This window comes from Dermacentor variabilis, chromosome 6 (assembly GCF_050947875.1).
Source record: "Dermacentor variabilis isolate Ectoservices chromosome 6, ASM5094787v1, whole genome shotgun sequence".
NCBI lineage: Eukaryota > Metazoa > Arthropoda > Arachnida > Ixodida > Ixodidae > Dermacentor > Dermacentor variabilis.
The window spans coordinates 49,034,851-49,054,875 of record NC_134573.1 but is presented as its reverse complement, the minus strand read 5'-3'; the positions used below and the strand labels follow the sequence as shown (position 1 = coordinate 49,054,875).

The window sequence follows — 20,025 nt, the reverse complement described above, 5'->3', positions numbered from 1 at the left end:
GTACGTTTTGAAGAATGCGTCGACTTTATCGATTTTACCAGGGGAAAAAATAGTAAAATTCACGCGTCCCCTACAGCGTTTTCTCTTGCTTTATTGGAAAAGTATGCGTTCTGATTTTCAATTCAGGCTTCTAATTGTCTCATCTGAAACGGCAGCTTCGTACCTTTAGTACCCTCCCGCAAAAATGGGCAAAAGTAGGACCAGAATTCTAAATATTGGCTAATTTCGGTCGCATTATTAGGAAAGCTAATAAAGATACATAATTGAAATTTTGCATCTGAAATGGAAATTCCCTGAACTCTAATTTTTCCAAAATTTAGCTTCCTTGAGTGTGTAGTTGCCGGGCTGTTCACAACAGAATTTGCGATATTTGGCAATCTTCAAAAGCAAATTATCCAAAAAGTAAAAATTCAACATTATCTTGCTGCGTCTAGGAAATAGATAAATATGTCATAAAGCTACAGAGCAAGCCGCAATTCAGTAAATGCAGTAGTTTCTTCTAAATATGGTCACAACTGAGATACAGCTCGCTAAAACCACGTATCTCATGCTTCTTCTTGAACAGTTATTTCTAAATCACAATAATCAATTTATATATATTATACATAGTTGGAATATACAAGAATTTTTTCCGACATGATTTCGTTTCATATAGTCGTTGGCAACAAGAGCTAAGTCCACTTAGCGAGCAAGCTCTTTGGGGTGGTGCTACAAAGGCGGTATGGTTGAGTCTAGCTCGTCCCATTATGGAACACAAGTCTTCGCTCTGGGGAGGCACGAGGAAGATCTCTCTGAAATGCTAGAATTGACCGGGAACGCCAGCGTAATTCGGAGAAGCTTAACAGCCTCGAGGAGGAGCGTGCTCACTTGCTCACCATCTTCTCTGGTTTTGACGCAATACAGTTCATTCGCTGCTGGGCAACGGTGAATTAAACGGTGAACGTCAATGAAGCACATTACAGATGATGCCTGAAACTGCATAGTCGTGATGACACAGCTTTCAAGCTGTCGTGTACAGACTTACAAGTACAAGTTAGGATCATGGCGCTTGAGGGGCGAAGGAGGCACGATCCCTAATGCAACCCCCCCCCCCTTAGTATATTTGTATGGGGAAGTTAATTAGTGAAACTACATCATGGGAGTCCGGAATATTGCCGTTGGTCGCGTAGCAACGTTCCTGTTTGGACCCAGTCCAGATCAACAGTGCCAAGAGTGCTTTGTGTTTCGGATAAATTTTTTAGATGTGTGAACTAAAAGAACACACGGAGTGAACAACTTGGGCTAGAAGAATTTGAGGAAAGGCTACAGAAAAATAGCCACTAAGGTTGCGCCGTATATTTCCAACAACAACGTCATTGTAAAAATGTAGACAGCTGAACAATACACAAGCAAAGGAAACAAAAATTAGATCGTTTTATTCAGACAAGCATGTCGCGTTGTTTTCCATGCCGTGCACATCCCTCCATTGCGTTTATTAACCGTAGTTGAATTTCTCGCTTTTGCGACGGATAGACAGGGACATGGCGGGGCATATGAACTCATGCATAGTCCAGAAAAATAATGTCTCTTCTGCTCGCCGCTGCAGACATGAGAGGAATCCTGTCAGCCATCGTAATTACAAAAGTAGCTGCTTTATCGCTAAATGATTTGCCTGTAGCTCTGAGTAGACGTATAATGCCATTTGTGCACTCTCAAGGACAGCACTTGCGAGGATATTGTCCAGTTTTGTAGCTGTAATTTGCTTACTTTTTTGTGATAAAGCGCTAATGTAATATGCAAGATTTCTAAACGAAGATTAAATTTGAAGTGTAAGTGCAATATGCGGTAAGCAGCACGCTCAGATCTTAACAAGAAGATGTGTTATACTCTGAAGATGAAAAGGGATGCGTCATTAAAATGGAGCAATTTTAACAGGCGAAATAAACTACATATACAATGGTGACATTCGATTCTCAGGTGTTTTACGATTAGTGGAATGCAAAACGTTGTACGATGTAATGTATTGTCAGCCTCTTAATTGATATCAGCTGAACTTCACTGCGAGAATCAGCTCGAGACCTTATCGCTTGCTTTGTTTATTTACAGTTCGGGCAAGGGACACACATGCATCGAACGGCCTTCTAATATTCTCTGGGATAATGTTATTCTTATTCTCAAGTAAAATTATGCAGAGATCTAAATTACTCACTTCCAAAACAAATATTCTTAGAGACTAAAAGCGCATTCAACCAGAGATAGACACACCGCTCCGGCCACAGTACGTTTCCCAGCTGGAATCTGTCACATTGCGAGCAAGCCTGGAAAAAGCATGCGCCAGCATGACGGGCCCACCTTGCTATTTTTTTTTGGTCGAGAGTCGAGTAACATTGTCTAGCATATCAGTCAACGTCAGGCGATTCCACTGTTGTTTGAAAATTACAGTAAAAAAGGAAAGAGAAGAAAAAAGGTTACCAGAGGGGCCTGATTTCTATCAGTCACGAACTAAGAAGCCAGCAAACAACGATACCTAGGACAGCATAGGGGAAATTATTTCTGCCTAATAAATGAAACAAAGAAACGATAAATAAATGGAAATGAAAGTGAATGAAAAGAAAAACAACTTGCTGCATGTGGGGAACCATCCCACAACCTTCGCATTAGGAGTCCGATGCTCTAGCAATTGAGCGACCGTGGGGCCGTTTCCCCATCCACTTTCTTGGGTTATAATGTTTCGTACTAGAACCGTGGGAGTGTTAGCCAGCGCCACTATTCAGAAACCTTGGCGGCGGATGTGCAACATTGCTTCTACCGCAGGCATCACGAGAACTTGATCGTTTTGGGTTAAGGCAACCGGCAAATAAACCCACGCATGCTACCTGAAGGCATCAATGTTGCTGGATTCGTTATATAACGAGGATCTCGATGGTCAGTTCTCACTGTATGTTCAAAAGATTTTCGAAGTCCTATCTGTGCATGCCTTAATTTTTGTACGAAACAAAATATAATCGCGCAGTGTCAATACTGCTTTCAAAAATAGTCAACAGAGCAAGCTCTACGGGATTTAAAGATCAAATAATTACACACATCGAACAGAGACAGTTAACTTACTGTCTGGTTTGGGGAATAATTACAAACATCGAACAGAGGAAGTTAACGTAATGCCTTTTTTCGGATCAGAGAAGGGCATTTGATCCAGTCGACCTATTTATTCTAAATGAAAAATTTGCAAGGGTACGAAGTGCGAGGAGTTGCTCTATATTTGATAAACATTTGCATACATAATATAAAATGGTATGTTCAGCTGGGAACTACTCCATCTGACACGCGTACACTAAAGCAAGGTGTCCCGCAATGTTCACAGTTGGGTCTGTTAGTATTTCTAATTTACGCGAATGATATTACACATTTACTAGGTTCCCGAAAGATGGCGATATATGCAGATGATACAAATATGTCCTGTACAGCCAATAACACAACTGAATCGCAGCAGTGTGTAAATGAATATACATCCTTGTTATCTGACTGGTTGATGACCAAAAAACTCCATCTAAACGCTAGTAAAACCACCTGTATTATGTTTAGGGCACTGAATAAAATATTGTGAGCATAAAACAAGTAAAATTTAGCAGCTTCCTTATCAAGCAGGTGAAGTAACAAAAATCTTTGGGAATAAATTTTATTGAACACTTATCGTGGAATATCTTACAATTATCGTAAACGCAGCAAAGGGGGCTAAGAATTTCTGGATCCGGGCAGGCCGCCGATGGAAATTGACCCTGTCATCCTTTCATTGCCGAACTCTGTCGAGTGAGGCTAGCTTAGCAAGACTCTTTGAGGAACTATCAGACATTGTTTAAAATATCATCGACCTTTGTGAGATTAGAAGACATGGTGAGGCTTACACATTGCTGCGCAACGGACATGACCTCTTCTATAGAGGCCTCCCAGATAAGATGCAATACGGGGTAGGATTCCTAATCCATAAGGACAGAACGGGCAACATTGACGAATTCTCCAGCATTATTGAAAGGGTATCAGTAGTAATAAAACCTAATAAGAGAAACGGAGTAAAGGTAGTACAAACCTACGCTCAAACCTCCTGACATGACCATGATTAAATTCATCAGTTTTATGAAGATGTTGAATTAGCGCTGAGAAAAGTACAAGCTCTGTATATTAGAGCAATGGGCGACTCAAGTGCAAAGTGGGCAATAAGAAGTCTGGTGAACAAGCAATTGGCAACTGCGGCTTTCATTCTAGGAAATGTATATAAGAGATGCTGTAAAAAATCGCTGAAAATATAAGCTCCGAACAATTAACATCTTTTTCAGGAAGTGCAGCAACAGAAGGTGGACGTGGAAAAGGCCTAATGGTGAAACAAGAACTGAAGAATATTCTATACTTTTTGCCGATCTCAGCACAGTGCGCGATGTAGAAGTGTTAGGCAGGGCAAAGTGCTGTGATCATGGGTTAGTGAGGGCTAGGATTCACCCCAATTTGAAGACAGAAAGAATAAAATTGGTCAAGAGGAAACAAGATCTCCTAGAGGCAGTAAGGGTAAGAGCAGACAAATTCAGGCTGTTACTCGCAAACAAATATGCAGCCGTAGAACAAAGAGATGAAAATAACATAGAGGTAATGAATGAAACCGTAACTAGGCTGGCTTCAGAGGCAGCAATTGAAGTGGGAGGCAAAGCAACAATGGAACCAGTAGGCAAGCTCTCCCAAGGAACTAAGAACCTAACAAAAAGTGACAAAGATTGAAAGTGTCCGAATCAATAGATGAGATAGAATACGCGAAACTGTCAAAACTGATAAACAAGACGAAAATAAGTGACCTTCGAAACTATAACGTGAGCAAGACTAAAGAAGCTGCAATAAACAGACGCAGCTTAAAATCAGTGAGAAAACAAACTTGGCATAAGACAAACTAAGATGTATGCGCTGAAATATAAACAGGGTAATATCATCAGCAATCTCGAAGATATAGTAGAAGCAACGGACGAATTCTCTGCTGTCCTGTAGAGTACGCAGAGGAGTCAGGATACCTCAATGAGAAACAGCAGTGAACCGGACAGAGAAACTCTTTCTATAACTAGCGAAGAGGTCCGAAGGGCCTTGCCAGACATGTAACGAGGAAGAGCGGCAGGAGAAGATGGAATAACAGTCGAGTTAATCAAAGATGGAGGGGGCATAATGCTTGGAAAACTGGCGGCTCTTCATACAAAGTGTCTATCGACTGCAAGGGTCCCAGAAACTGCAAGAATGCAAATGTTACACTAATTCACAAAAAGGGAGACGTTAAGGAATATAAACATTATATGCTCATTAGCTTACTGCCATCCAAGTGGTATATAAAATATTTATCAAAATATATTCTAATAGAAGATGGAAAACATTGGACTTCAGTCAACCAAGGGAACAGGCTGGCTTCAGGAAGGGATACTCTACTATGGATCACATCCAAGTCATTATTCAGGTTATGGAGAGATCCGCCGAGTACAATAAGAGTCTCTATATGGCTTTCATATATCACGAACTGGCATCACATCCATGTCATTATTCAGGTTATGGAGAACTCCGCAGAGTACAATAAGAGTCTCTGTATGGCTTTCATAGATTACGAAATGGCATTTTACTTAGTAGAGATACCAGCAGTCATAGAGGCACTACTTATGTAAGGTGTACAGAGCGCTCACGTAAATACCTTGGAAAATATCTACGGAGGCTCCACAGCTACCTTAATTCTACGAAAGGAAAGCAGCAAGATACCTGTAATGAAAGGGGTCAGACAGGGAGACACAATCTCTCCAATGTTATTCACTGCGTGTTTGGAAGAAGTATTCAAGCCATTAAATTTGGAAAGCTTAGGAGTAAGGATCGACGGCGAATATCTCAGCAACCTTCGGTTTGCCGATGACATTGTTCTATTCAGCAACAATGCAGACAAATTACAACAAATGATTGAGGACCGTAACAGAGAGAGCGTGAGATTGGGGTTGAAGATAAATATTCAGAAGACAAAGATAATGATGACTAGCCGGGCCAGGAAACAAGAGTTCATTATCGCCAGTCAGCCTTTGGAGTCTGTGAAGGAGTACGTTTACCTATGTGAAATAATCACAGGGAACCCTGATCATGAGAAGCAAATTCATAGAACAATAAAAGTGGTTTGTATAGCATACGGCAGACGTTCTCTGCTCCCAACTGGAAGCTTACCGTTATCATTCAAATGGAAGGTGTACAATCAGTGCATTTTACCAGTGCTGACATATGGGGCAGAGACTTGGAGAATGACAAAGAAGCTTGAAAACAAGTTAAGGAGCGCGAAAAGAGCGATGGAAGGAAGATTCCTAGGCATAGCGTTAAGAGACAGAAAGAGTGCAGTTTGGTTCAGGGAGCAAACGGGTATAGCCGATATTCGAATTGACATTAGGAGAAAACATGGAGCTGGGCAGGTCATGTAATAAACAGGTTTGACAACCGTTGGACCATTAGGGTTGTAGAATAGACACCAAGAGAATGGAAACGCAGTCCAGGACGGCAGAAGACTAGGTGGAGCGATGAAATTAGGAAATTCGCGGGCGCTTGTTGGAATCAGTTTGCGCGACAGGGCTAATTGGAGATCGCAGGGAAAGACCTTCTTCCTGCAGTGGACATAAAATAGCCTGATGATGATGAGAGCAGATCTGGAAGTGCGCTTATCACGAGTTATCACTGCAGCACATCTGCTCCCCCCTCCATCCCCGGATATTTTCGATATCCTGGCATTCCTGACAAAACCCGGGAAGTGGGGAGGTGACAGATTACCTATGGGTCCCGGTTACCAGACGACCTAGTTACGCCGCTCTATGTAAGCGGTTTGAAAATAAGAATAGTTGCTGTATGTTGCAATTTCTCGAATCGAATAATTTGCTGGACCCACAGCAATGGGGTTTCAGAGAAGGGCTGTCGCCAGCACACTACCTCGTAAGTGCTGCGGTTATTATTGGTGATGAATTTGCGCATCAACAGCAATTTTTGTCGCTTTTGGTACATTAAGAATCTATGCGAAACCATGTGAGGCCATGGAATTCTGCTGGATCTGTCGGGAATTAGTATCCGAGGAAACACGTTAGACTTTGCTGAAAGTTACTTAAAAAACCACACATTTCGTGTTCCGACTGGTAACGCTTTGTACAGGTCTTTTATTATTGAAACTGGGTGCCGCAGAGGGGCGTAGTTAGCTGTATCTCTTTTATTATTAAAATGAACTCTGTGTTCATCCGTGCCACAGACTGTGTTATCCCACATGTTTCGATGATGTGTAAACTGAATTTCAGTCATGTAACCTCAGTGTGCGAACAACACCTTCAGGTTTGCATTAACAATGTGTTCAAATGGGCTAACAAAAATTGTATTAAGTTATATCCTCAAAAAGCTCCTTTCTCGAATTTGCGAGGAAGAGCGCCCTCGTGACAGAGCTCACTATCGAAATCAATGGAAAGCGCTTACCTCTAAATGCGGAGCGCAAGTTCTTAGGTGTGGTAACTGACAATGAACTATCCTTCCTTCCCCACATTTGGTATCTCAAAGTTTAATGCCTCAAACAATGAACACTCCCGAAATACGCCAACACACAACGTGGGGCAGCGAAAGAAAGGGCTTATTCAACCTGTACAAGATTCTAATACGATCACACTTAGATTACGGCACCGCGGTGTATCACTCTGCGGCGCCAACGGTGTTGAAGATGCTGTGTACGATTAATCATTACGGCATCCTATTTGCCACAGGCGTCTCCAGAACAAGTCCTGCATAATGTTATTACCTGAAATCTTACGAATGGTCTCTTAATTTGTGGCGATGAAACTGAAGATTCACCTATTTTCTGGAAATACATTCCAACCCCTAACACCTCCATTACACGATAGTAAACAGCACTACAACTGCCACACTGTTGTGTAATTGACCAAGCGCAAGAGAGCCCATCTCACTGCGGCTAAAAAAACCTAAGTAATGAAAGGAGGTCCCATTGCTCGAACATTATCTAATGCCACAAGCAAAGCTACAACCTGCGTGGCAGTGGTGGGTGGTTGAATGTGACACGTCGTTTATCGAGGTTCCGAAACACGCTCCACACCCACAAATTCACAGGCAATTTTTAGAACTTCAGTAAAAGAATTTTTGCCCCGAATTTTACACGCATGCGTCAAAGTCACCTGCTGGCGTATAGTACACAGATTTCTGTCCGCCTTTCTTCAAGTCCGGCGTTTCGCACCTTCAGACAGGTATTTTTACACCAGAAACCTATAGAGTGCTGTATGCGTTAAAACATGTTGGTGCAGTGAAATCAAGAAATACAAACTACAGACAGTAAAACCATTCGAAGACTCTTTAACTGTTGTAAAGGATTTACCCTCTTTAAAAACGCAGAACAATCTTGTTTTTACTGAGCTTTATTCCCATCGTTAGCGGTAAGGGAGAAAATAGAGAAATTCCGGATCAAGCTACAGAACCGGTATTCGGATTTAACTCAGGAAGAGGACCTTAGTGTTGAAACAATGAACGACAATCTTATGGGCATCATTAAGTAGTGTGCAACATAAGTAGGTGGTAACTCAGTTAGACAGGATACCAGTAAGCTATCGCAGGAGACGAAAGATCTGATCAAGAAACGCCAATGTATGGAATCCTCTAACCCTACAGCTAGAATAGTACTGGCAGAACTTTCGAAGTTAATCAACAAGCGTAAGACAGCTGACATAAGGAAGTATAATATGGATATAATTGAACATGCTCTCAGAAATGAAGGAAGCTTAAAAGCAGTGAATAAGAAACTAGGAATAGGCAAGAATCAGATATATGCGCTAAGAGACAAAGCCGGGAATAGCATTAGTAATATGGATGAGATAGTTCATGCGGCTGAGGAGTTCTATAGAGATTTCTACAGTACCACTGGCACCCACGATGATAATGGAAGAGAGAATAGTGTAGAGGAACTTGAAATCCCACAAGTAACGCCGGAAGAAGTAAAGAAAGCCTTGGGAGCTATGCAAAGGGGGAAGGCACCTAGGGAGGATCAGGTAACAGCAGATTTGTTGAATGATGGTGCGCAGATTCTGCTAGAAAAACTGGGCACCCTGTATACGCAATACCTCATGACTTCGAGCGTACCGGAATCTTGGAAGAACACTAACATAATTCAAATCCATAAGAAAGGGGACGCGAAAGATTTGAAAAATTATAGACAGATCAGCTTACTGTCCGTTGCCTACAAAGTATTTACTAAGGTAATCGCAAATAGAATCAGGAACACCTTAGACTTCTGTCAACCAAAGGCCCAGGCAGGATGCCGTAAAGGGTACTCAACAATAGACCATATTCACACTATCAATCAGGTGATAGAGAAATGTGCAGAATATAACTAACGCTTATATATAGCTTTCAATGATTACGAGAAAGCGTTCGATTCAGTCGAAACCTCAGCAGTCATAAAAGCATTACCGAATCATGGTGTAGATGAGCCGTATGTAAAAATATTGAAAGATATATATAGCGGCTCCACAGCCACCGTAGTCCTCCATAAAGAAAGCAACTAAATCCCAATAAGGAAAGGCGTCAGGCAGGGATATACGATCTCTCCAATGCTATTGACAGCATGTTTACAAGAGGTATTCAGAGAACTGGATTAGGAAGAATTGGGGATAAGACTTAATGGAGAATACCTTAGTAACTTGCGATTCACTGATAATACTGCCTTGCTTAGTAACTCAGGAGACCGATTGCAATGCATGCTCACTTACCTGGAGAGGTAAAGCAGAAGGGTGGTACTAAACATTAATCTGCAGAAAACTAAATTAATGTTTAAAAATCTCGGAAGAGAACAGAAGTTAATAATAAGTAGCGAGGCACTGGGAGTGGTAAGGGAATACATCTACTTAGGGCAGGTAGTGACCACGGATCCGGATCATGAGACTGAAATAATCAGAAGGATAAGAACAGGCTGGGGTGCGTTTGGCCGCCATTCTCAGATCATGAACAGCAGGTTGCCATTATAACTCAAGAGAAAAGTGTATAACAGCTGTGTCTTACCAGTACTCACGTACGGGGAAGAAACCTGGAGGCTTACGAGAAGGGTTCTACTTAAATTGAGGATGACGCAACGAGCTATGGAAAGAATACTGATAGGTGTAAGGTTAAGGAATAAGAAAAGAGCAGATTGTGTGAGGGAACAAACTCGAATTAATGACATCTTAGGTGAAATCAGGAAAAAGAAATGAGGGCGTGGGCAGGACATATAATGAGGAGGGAAGATAACCGATGGTAATTAAGGGTTACGCACCGGATTGCAAGGGAAGGGAAGCGTAGCAGGGGGCGGCAGAAAGTTATGTGGGTGGATGAGATTAAGACGTTTGCAGGGACGACATGGCCACAATTAGTACATGACCGGGGTAGGTGGTGAAGTATGGGAGAGGCCTTTGCCCTGCAGTAAGCGTAACCAGGCTGATGATGATGATGATTCCCATCGTGCACTATTTATTCATCTCATCGGCATGTGATAGTATACTGGGTTCCTGGGAATAGACAAATAGAGTGTAATATGCTTGCCGGTGAAATGGTACATCATTGGCATCGCAACCTGTTATTTCTACCGTGGCTGTCTCTGCCGAAGATCTCAGATATTTTTTACGTAAGAAACTGAATAACCATTGACAACGCTTGTGGGATGCCGAAACAGAAAATAACCTCCGCGTAATACAACCAGACTTAGGCATTTGTACCTCCACAATGAAAACGCGACCCATTGATGTCTCTATCTGTCGATGAGTAGGGCATGCGTATGGTACTCACAATTATCTGATGACTGCTGATGAGCCTCAAACATGTGGCTGACGTGGTGAGAGGCTCACCGTTCATGTCATGCTTCAATGTCAGGAAGTAGAAATTTCGCGCAGAAAGTACTTCCCTTCATCTTACAGAGAGCATATTCCTCGTTAGCCGGCAATGTTCCTTAGACTAGGGCCATTTTTCCATAGCCATAAAGTTGTAAACATTATAAATGATTTGGTTCTATTCAAAGTCATAAGCACTAGACATTCGTTGTGCAACCTGTGGAAATGGGCTGCTGCTGCCATAGGATCGCATTTAAACGCATATGCTTGCAGGCCTTTGCGTTTGAAGTGCCCTTGAAGAGCAGTAGTGTTTTTTTTTAATTTTCATTTATATACTGTAGTTTGTTTTCTCCTCCCTTCTCAATGTATTTCTTGTGTGTTAGAGTACACTTCATTGGGAAATGCCGCAATATTATGACATATACATTTCATGGACTTCACAGCCAGTGTTTCTTTAGGCTCTTCTACATCCATATCACGACCAATTACAAAATTAATGACTCAATTGTCGACTCATTGCCTGTGGCCTGGCGCTAGTTGCTCATACTTAGCCCTTGCGCCACAAAACACCAAATTCATCAGCATCAATTCGGAAAATGCTTTTTCTTTAGAAACACTGAAACTGCTGCACGTTTATACACAAAATCAATACAGGGATAATAGCCGAACTTTCATTTGTGAAGATCGCCAAATTTTCAGGTGACTAAGAACAAAGTACTCATTTATTTTAGCGCTTTCTCAGAACAAATTATCAATAAATAAAAGAGAATTTATTCCCTAAGATAATTTTTGATAGCCTAAGCGAGTAATATGCAGCTTGTTCATTCGTGCCGTTAAAACATTTGCGTGATTGACCTGGTTTAGGCGAAAAAAAACTCACAAGGACCTGTGCTAGCCACCTATCATGGACATTGTTTTGGGTTTATGGGCCAATTAGACCTCTTACAGACACTGTGTTACAACGAGGTAGAGCACTTTATCAGTGTTAATCAGAGGGAAATGCTGCACAGCCTTTTTTCTTTAAATTATGGGGTTTTACATGCCAAAACCACTTTCTGAATATGAGGCGCGCCGTAGTGGAAGACTCCGAAGATTTAGACCACCTGGGATTCTTTCACGTGCACCTAAATCTAAGTACATGGGTGTTTTCTCATTTAGCCTCTAACGAAATGCGGCCGCCGTGGCCGGGATTCAATCCCGCGAGCTCGTGCTCAGCAGCCCAACACCATAGCCACTGAACAACAACGGCGCGTAGCCATCTTTCTTCAAAGAAGTTAACCATTTCGTTCATAAGTTCCATAAATTGAGGGTTCTTGTAGTATATGCCACTGTTATGTAGCGTTTTACCAATTGAAACAACGGGTTATGATTGTTGGTACTTCCGGGTGACGGAGCACAGGCGTTACACGCTACTCCCTGATGACATTTAAATGAATGGCCGCCAGTGCAGGTTAAGCCAAGAGTTGACATGCTATACAACAGTGTCGCAGTGTCGCGAAGACGGATACAAGGCGTTAGAGGCCTTGTGTTTCTCAAAAGTATTTCTTAATTGTGCTTCTTTTGTCAAAAATTATTGCTCGTAAAACGTAGAATTTTTTAGAAGTTGAGACTGTTGCGGCGCAATTAAGAGTTTTTCTGCGACCTCTCCGAAGGACATATCAATTACAGAAGTACTGCGCGAAAACAGTGAAGCTAATTGCTCTGAGAATATTACAAGACAAAAGACAAAAGCCTGCACAATTAGCGCTAGCTGAGACGTGTTGCGCTAAACGTGCATTTGCGCGATGGGAGCGAGCGCTAGCGCAGGGGTTAGGGTGCCTCAGTAGAGTGACGTCATCTTGATGAGCACTGTACGCGCCTGTGCCACTGACGCGCGCTGAGATAAGTGCAATGCTTTCATTTCCTTTACACAGCTCTCAGAAAATCATGTGATAATTCTGGGTGCGTGCATATTTCACGACGGCGCATTAAAGAGGATCCGTCTTGGTCGTGACACGACGAGCTTCGGTCAGCCTCTCTGGTAAGTAGCACCGCTTCTCGCTGTTTAGGGTCGTAACATGGTCCGCATTGGGATACACTGAAGGCGCACGCGTCATATAGCTGCACCATTGTGGGTAACTGCAAACGACTGGAATTGTCTCTACTTGAGCTTTCAAAGAGTGCCACGCCAGCTGGAAGCAGGTCACCATTTAACTCTTTTTTTCTCCGTCCACGTAAGCGCTGTCCAGCAGCCTCTAGCAGTGTTTAGAATTACTGTATTGACTCTCTTATGGAGCCAAACTTGCACTTCTGACTGAACTCGCCGCTCGAGACTCTGTTCGCAGAGCGTGATCACATGCGCTTAAAACATCCTCCTTGCTGGAAAGCGAAGCTCACAACTGCACCGCAGACGGTAATGCTGGCCGAATCGGCATTTAGCCGCCTGGTCAGTTGGCAGCGAAGCGGTATCATGCGCGTCTTTGAACCTGCTGTGTCCGTTGGTGTTACCTCGCTGTTGTGGTCATTTTTATAGATCGGTCAGTGCTTCCTAGCGCCAGTTAGTAGCCTCTATGAATAGGTGAAGCGAACCGAATTGCTCACACGCGTGGGAATTGCAAGGCATTCTTTGCAAATTCTCTACCACTTCTGACTCCTTCCTCCAGCTTGCGCAGAGGCACCAGCAACGATCGAAAGCGCGCCATGTAACACCCACGCAACTTCAACTGGCAAACTTATGCTAGAAAAGCAAGTGCCAAAATAGCGGTGAACATGTGTTGTCAGAATGTCACCTCCGCGTACATTGCTAGGGCTACTCATGCATGAGTTTTACTTGCCAGTAAGTTTGGAAATGTGTACAACCATTCCCGTCGAGCACAGAACCTCATTTTAATTCATTCGATGTAGAATCCGCAACAATACTGTAGAAACTTTCGATACATGCACGCTTTACGTAGGTCTTGAGCCAAGCGATTTCTTTATAATAGTCTTTACCCGGTGCAATATTACCATCAAAAAAGATAAGAACTTGACAATGTCGATATGCAAATATGCATCCAGTAAATCTACAATAGCAGCACATCATATTTACTCAAACTGCGAAGTGTAAACGTTGGCAGCCTTTCCCGCACCTATTGCGTGCGGTCAGCGTCAAACACATTACAATTCTCGTCGTTTTCATTGTTTTTAATATACAACCGATCGCACGTTATCAAAGCACGTGTCGTATTGTTGCTCTGTGTCCGCATGCTTTGCACGCATCAGACGCGTACAATCTTGGGAAACACTCATGTAAGACGGTGATGCAAACTTTTTTAACACTTTTACCACTGCAGGTGTGGTATTGTCGACCTTTGGTTACTGTTTTGTTCCGAATACTGTATGAACATTCTTGTTACAAAACTTTCAATTCAATTTTCTTTATTTTCTTTTACGGGAAATAAAGAAAGGCGTTCACTAAAACCTTAGTACCTTGACAAGGGGAGCTCTTTCTCTACATCACGGCATCGCACAGTTGGGCATGCAGAGCCATAATAAAGAACTACGGTGCAATGATGAAGCTGGAGAGCCACAATGAAAAAGAAACAAGTTACTGACATAATGAAATGGTGCGATTGCTCGTGTGATTTCGCTGTTGTAACATATTTCTCTGCTTTTTTGCTGCAATTTTCAAGCCACAATAGACGGGCCTGACTTTGGCTGATATGCTAGACAATATTACTTCTCTCTCGGCAATAAAAGCAAGGTAGGCATGTCATGCTCGCGCATGCTTTTTGCAATCTTGCTCGCAATGGCACGGATTGTAGATTGGAAATGTGCTTTGGCCGCAGCCGTGTGTCTGTCTTTCGTTGAAGGCGCTCTCAGTAGCGAAGAATATTTCTTTTGGAAAGTGAGTAATTTTGGATCTCTGCATACCTTTATTTGAGAATAACAGTACGTTTATGCCACAAGATATTAGAAGGCCGTTCTATGCACGAGTGTCTATTGCCCATGTCGTAAATAAACATAGCAATGAAGGAGGTCTCAAACTGGCTTTCGCAGTGAAGTTCAGCCGATCTTAGAGTTTGCTTTCATGTATGGGACCTGTTCATTAATAAGGAAATTGATAAACTGCACGAATTGAGCGTCTGGCTGCACGGTTTATCTGCTCCGATTACAAAACATCATCATCAATTCCTGGCATGTTAGGCCAACTTGGACTGGATCCGCTCCACGTGCGCCGTAAAATCGCCTGGCTGAAATATTTTTACTCGCTGTTTCATAACCAAACAGATTTAGCAAATGCCACATATATTACTCATGCTCCACACAGGCGATCGCGTATTTTTCATTCTAAAGTAGTCCAGTCATACTTTGCCTGCACTAGAATCTTTCAAGAATATTTTTCCACTTACGAGCGAAGAATGGAATCACACACCGGAACGTGTTGTTGAATGCACATCTTATGTTTCATTTGAAAAACTGTTGAAGAAGCATCTTTTGTAAACCCTCTCCTGCTTGGGCAGCATTGCTGCCTGTAGTATTGTGTAAATAATGAGAGTGACAATACATGACATCGTTTAACGTTTGGGATTCCATTAGTTGTAAAACACGGAATAATCGAATGTGACCATTCTACATGTAGTCTATTTCGCCCGTTAAAATTGCTCAATTTTACAGACGCATCCCTTTCCATCTCCAGAGTGTAATACATATTCTGTATGATGATCTGAGCAGGCTTCTTGACTGCGCACAGCATTGACACTGTAAAGCGAATCTTCCCTTAGAAAAGTTACACGCAACATTAGTGCATTATCACACACATAAAAAAGTGACCGAACTGCAGCAACAAAACAGGACATTTTGAGAGCAAGTGCTCTGCTTGAGAGTGTAGACATGCCATCTCACGTCTGCTCAGGGTGCAGAAAATCATTTAGATATATAGCGTACTACTGTTACTTCTCAGGCTGTGACTCATCTCCTGAGTGACATTCTTTTAACTGTAAGGCGATAGCCCCGTGTCACAGAAAATGCAGCGTCGTCATTGGCGTATTTTCCGTGAGCAGAAATTTCCGTATATATTTAGGTATATGTAGATGTAACATTTTCCTATATCACATACGGCATGTACGGGTTATATTGCCAGACCAATCGACCACGTAAGCTGCTCAAGCCTTGTCTTATATTCTTGAGAAACCTAGTCCTCGGCATTTTCGGAATAACACTGCATAAAGAAATGTCAATAATCAGCGGCAGCGCATGCGTTTTATTTTAAATATTTTCAGACTCAAATAACAAAAGTGCGAAACAACACGAGAAACTTGAAAACGATGTAACTTTTTTTTGGCGGGGCTGTGCACTACCTCCGGAATTGGCTCACGGAAGAGGCCGCGTTTCTACCAGAGAGCTCGCCTTCGGGCACAGCGTTCGCCACCAGCGTTGCCCCGTAGACATTACGGCTACACAAGCTGCAGCCTCTGCGGAGACATTCAATGCAATCGCGTTACATCCTTAAGAGGAAACCTTAGCTCGGGGTCTCCTATCTGAATACATGTAAAAGAACAATTCGTTTTTCTCGGTAACCATTGCACCAAATTTGACGTGTTTTGTTGCATTTACAAGTGAAAAAAAAAACTTAAAATATATTGACTGTTGGTTTCGACTTATTGATGCAGGTCTTCAATTTGTCATTAAAAATTAGCAAAAATAACAAATTCTCAGAGAACAGATCTATCAAGTTTACGACTCTAACTAAGCAAGAAAAAAATGGGGCTCTATGACGTAAAACTATTCCAGTACGTTTTATTCCATTCTCTCGATGTCAAATTTGCGTAACCACCGACACAAGCATCGGACGGTCACCCGCAGGTTGTCTGAACAGGCCAATCAAACGGTCTCCTCGTTTAAAGGAGGTCACAATTGTTTGCTTGAAAAATGAATAGCATTGCCTACACTGAGCGGCTTGTCTGATCTAATTGGTTGACAAGTGGCGAGGAGCACGCTCAGGTGGAGAGGGATTCGACGGGGCCGAGCCACTGCACTGAAAATGGATAACCGAATGAAGAGGGTGGTGTCGGCGACTGCTGATCCGCTTTCCCTTGCCGTGGCTGGTCGGAAATCGCGCGACATGCAACGGAAGCTTGCGGATGACGCTAAAACGGACCTCCAGCAAAGAAGAGTTGGCAGAACGGGGTCGTAAACGTGCCGAAGGTGCTCCAAAACATTACACGGCCACGTAAAAAAGCTTTATTATACGCAAATGAACCCATGCTCTCTCGCAGGTGCAAGTAGCCAGTGCCTGAGCAAACGGCGGCCGCCATCTTACTATTCCTTCCAGAACGGGGCAGCCTGCAGCTATTCAGAAAAGAATGCAGTTTTGTTCAGGCACTGGCACCTTTAACGCTTACTGGTCACTTTGACGCGATTACTTTTTGCGGTTTGGTGACGTCGCGTGAGAGGCGGATGAAGTGGGTGCAGCCCGAAAATGTTTGCTCAATAGTCGAGGGCTAACAGTGAAAAGGCGTCGAATTAGAAATAACTATTTTTCTTTTCTTCAGTTCAATCTTGCATAATCAGTGTGTACATGTCATATGAGATGGGGAGCTATTGCGGTTTTTGTCAAGTAGCGTGACAGACAGGTAATGTGGGGGTGGTCCAAAAAGTTTTTCAATAGTCTTTACCCGGTGCAATATGACCATCAAAAAAGATAAGAACTTGACAATGTCGATATGTAAATATGCATCCGGATGAAGTGGGTGCAGCCCGAAAACGTTTGATCAATAGTCGAGGGCTAAAAGTGAAAAGGCGTCAAATTAGAAATAACTATTTTTCTTTCTTCAGTTCAATCTTGCATAATCAGCATGTACATGTCATATGAGATGGGGAGCTATTGCGGTTTTTGTCAAGTAGCGTGACAGACAGGTAAAGTGGGGGTGGTCCAAAAAGTTTTACAATAGTTTTTACCCGGTGCAATATGACCATCAAAAAAGATAAGAACTTGACAATGTCGATATGCAAATATGCATCGACATTGTCGAATTAGAAATAACTATTTTTCTTTTCTTCAGTTCAATCTTGCATAATCATTGTGTACATGTCATTTGAGATGGGGAGCTATTGCGGTTTTTGTCAAGTAGCGTGACAGACAGCTAAAGTGGGGGTTGTCCAAAAAGTTTTTCACCATTCGCGGAGGGCTGATTGCTGAATTGGAATATAAAAGTTTGGAACAATTTTACGTTATAGCGCCCATGACGTCACAATTCTGTGAATGGCATGTGATAGTACATCAAAAGCGGAATGAAGTGGTATGTTAAACATGAATCTGAAAAATTCAGCAACATGGCAGTGCAGCTTATGCAGAACCCTGGTGCACAACGTAACGAATTCACGTAAGATATAAATTGACAAATCAATTGCTACGCTTTCAATTCTCTGATGGATGCCTGAAGAAAAGAGCGCTGCGAAGACGCGGGCTAAAACAGGAACATGTACGACGGACAAGCCTTGTCCGTCGTACATGTTCCTGTTTTAGTCCGCGTTTTCGTAGTGCTCTTTTCTTCCAGTATGCAAAACCAACTCGCCCACATCAAGCTTCTGCTGCTGATGGGTGCCGTTTACAGAACCGTGATGTCTGTTCTACATGAAGAGCTATTCATTTATAAACTTCCTGCATCTATGTTTTTAACTTGCGAATTTTTAAACTTTTTTTAAAGAAATTCCAGGCCCTAAAACGAAATCCCGCTTCCAAGAGTCACCAGAATTGCACTTTCATAAGCCAAGAAATACTTACACCAAGGACAACATAGGGGCAATAACTTGCCCCTAATAAACGAAATTAAGAAACGATAAATTAATGGAAAAAAAGTGGATGAAAAAACAACTTGCCGCAGGTGGGGAACCATGCCACAACCTTCGCATTTCGTGTGCGATGCTTTCTGCCGCAGGCGTCACGAGAACGTGATCTCTTTAAGTAAAGGCAACCGGTAAATAAACCCAACATGCTACCTGAAGGCATCAATGTTGCCAGATTCGATGCCCTCATTATGTAATAAGCAAGAATAAAGGTGGCTAGCTGAGAGGCCCCATTTTTATGAGTCATATCATAAGATGCCAACAAACACTCCAACCAAGGACAACATAGGGGAGATCACGTTCTTGTGACGCCTGCGGCAGAAAGACTGTTCCACGTCCACCGCCAAGGTCTGTGAATGGTGGCGCTGGCTAATACTCCCAGGGTTCTACAAGTAAACAAACACCCAAGGAAGTGGGCGGGGAAACGGCGCCGCGGTAGCTCAATCGGTAGAGCAGCGCACGCGAAATGCGAAGGTTGTGGGAGCGTTCCCCATCTACGGCACGTTTTTTTTTCATCCACTTTCATTTCCATTCATTTATCATTTCACTCTTTTGTTTATAAAGCACAAGTAATTCCCCATATATTGTCCTTGGTGTCAGCGTTGGTTGGCTTCTTATGATATGAATAATAAAATTCGGGCCCCTTGGTTAACCCCCTTTCTTCTCATTTATTACATAACGAGGGTCTCGAATCCGCCAACATTCATGCCTTCAGGTACCATGTGTGGGTTTATTGACCGGTCGCCTTCACCCAAAAAGATCACGTTGTCGTGACGCCTGGGACAAAGAGGATGTTCCACGTCCGCCGCCACGGTCCTTGGGTGGTGGCGCTGCTTAACACTCCCAGGGTTCTACAACAAAACAAGAATAACCAAGAAAGGGGCGGGGAAACGGCGCCGCGGTAGCACAATTGGTAAATCGTCGCACGTGAATTGAGAAGGTTGTGGAATCGTTCCCCACCTGCGGCAAGTTGTTTTTTTTATCTACTTTTGTGCTCATTGATTTATGATTTCACTATTTCGATTATTAAGCACAAGTGATTTCCCATATGTTGTCCTTGGTGTCAGTGTTTGTTGGCTTCTTATGATACGACTAATAAAAATCGGGCCCCTCGGTTAACCCCCTTTCCTCTCGTTTATTAGAATTGCACTTTGTCTCTCAAACGCACCAAGTTTAGTTAATATCGGTCTAGGAGTTTGTCAGGAGTTTGTCAGTTTGTCAGGCGTTTTTACGTTTTACATGTATTTGAATAGGTGGCATCGGAGTTCGACCCGAGATAAAGCGTTCTCTTGAAGGCGAAGCTTAAAGTCTCCACTTTTTTGAGCACGTCACTCTACAACCATCCACTACGTCAATTGTGCGTGGG

General features: G+C 42.7%; 1 protein-coding gene across 1 annotated transcript in view; it reads left to right on the top strand.

Moving 5' to 3' along the window:
- The first annotated feature begins 14,581 nt into the window (after positions 1–14,581).
- The window catches only part of LOC142584157 (uncharacterized), a 60,561-nt gene continuing 55,117 nt past the window's right edge, over positions 14,582–20,025 (top strand). Inside the window, exon 1 of the mRNA XM_075694325.1 lies at positions 14,582–14,718. Coding sequence (XP_075550440.1) covers positions 14,596–14,718 — 123 coding nt within the window. The 5' untranslated portion in view covers positions 14,582–14,595. The remainder of the gene's footprint in view (positions 14,719–20,025) is intronic.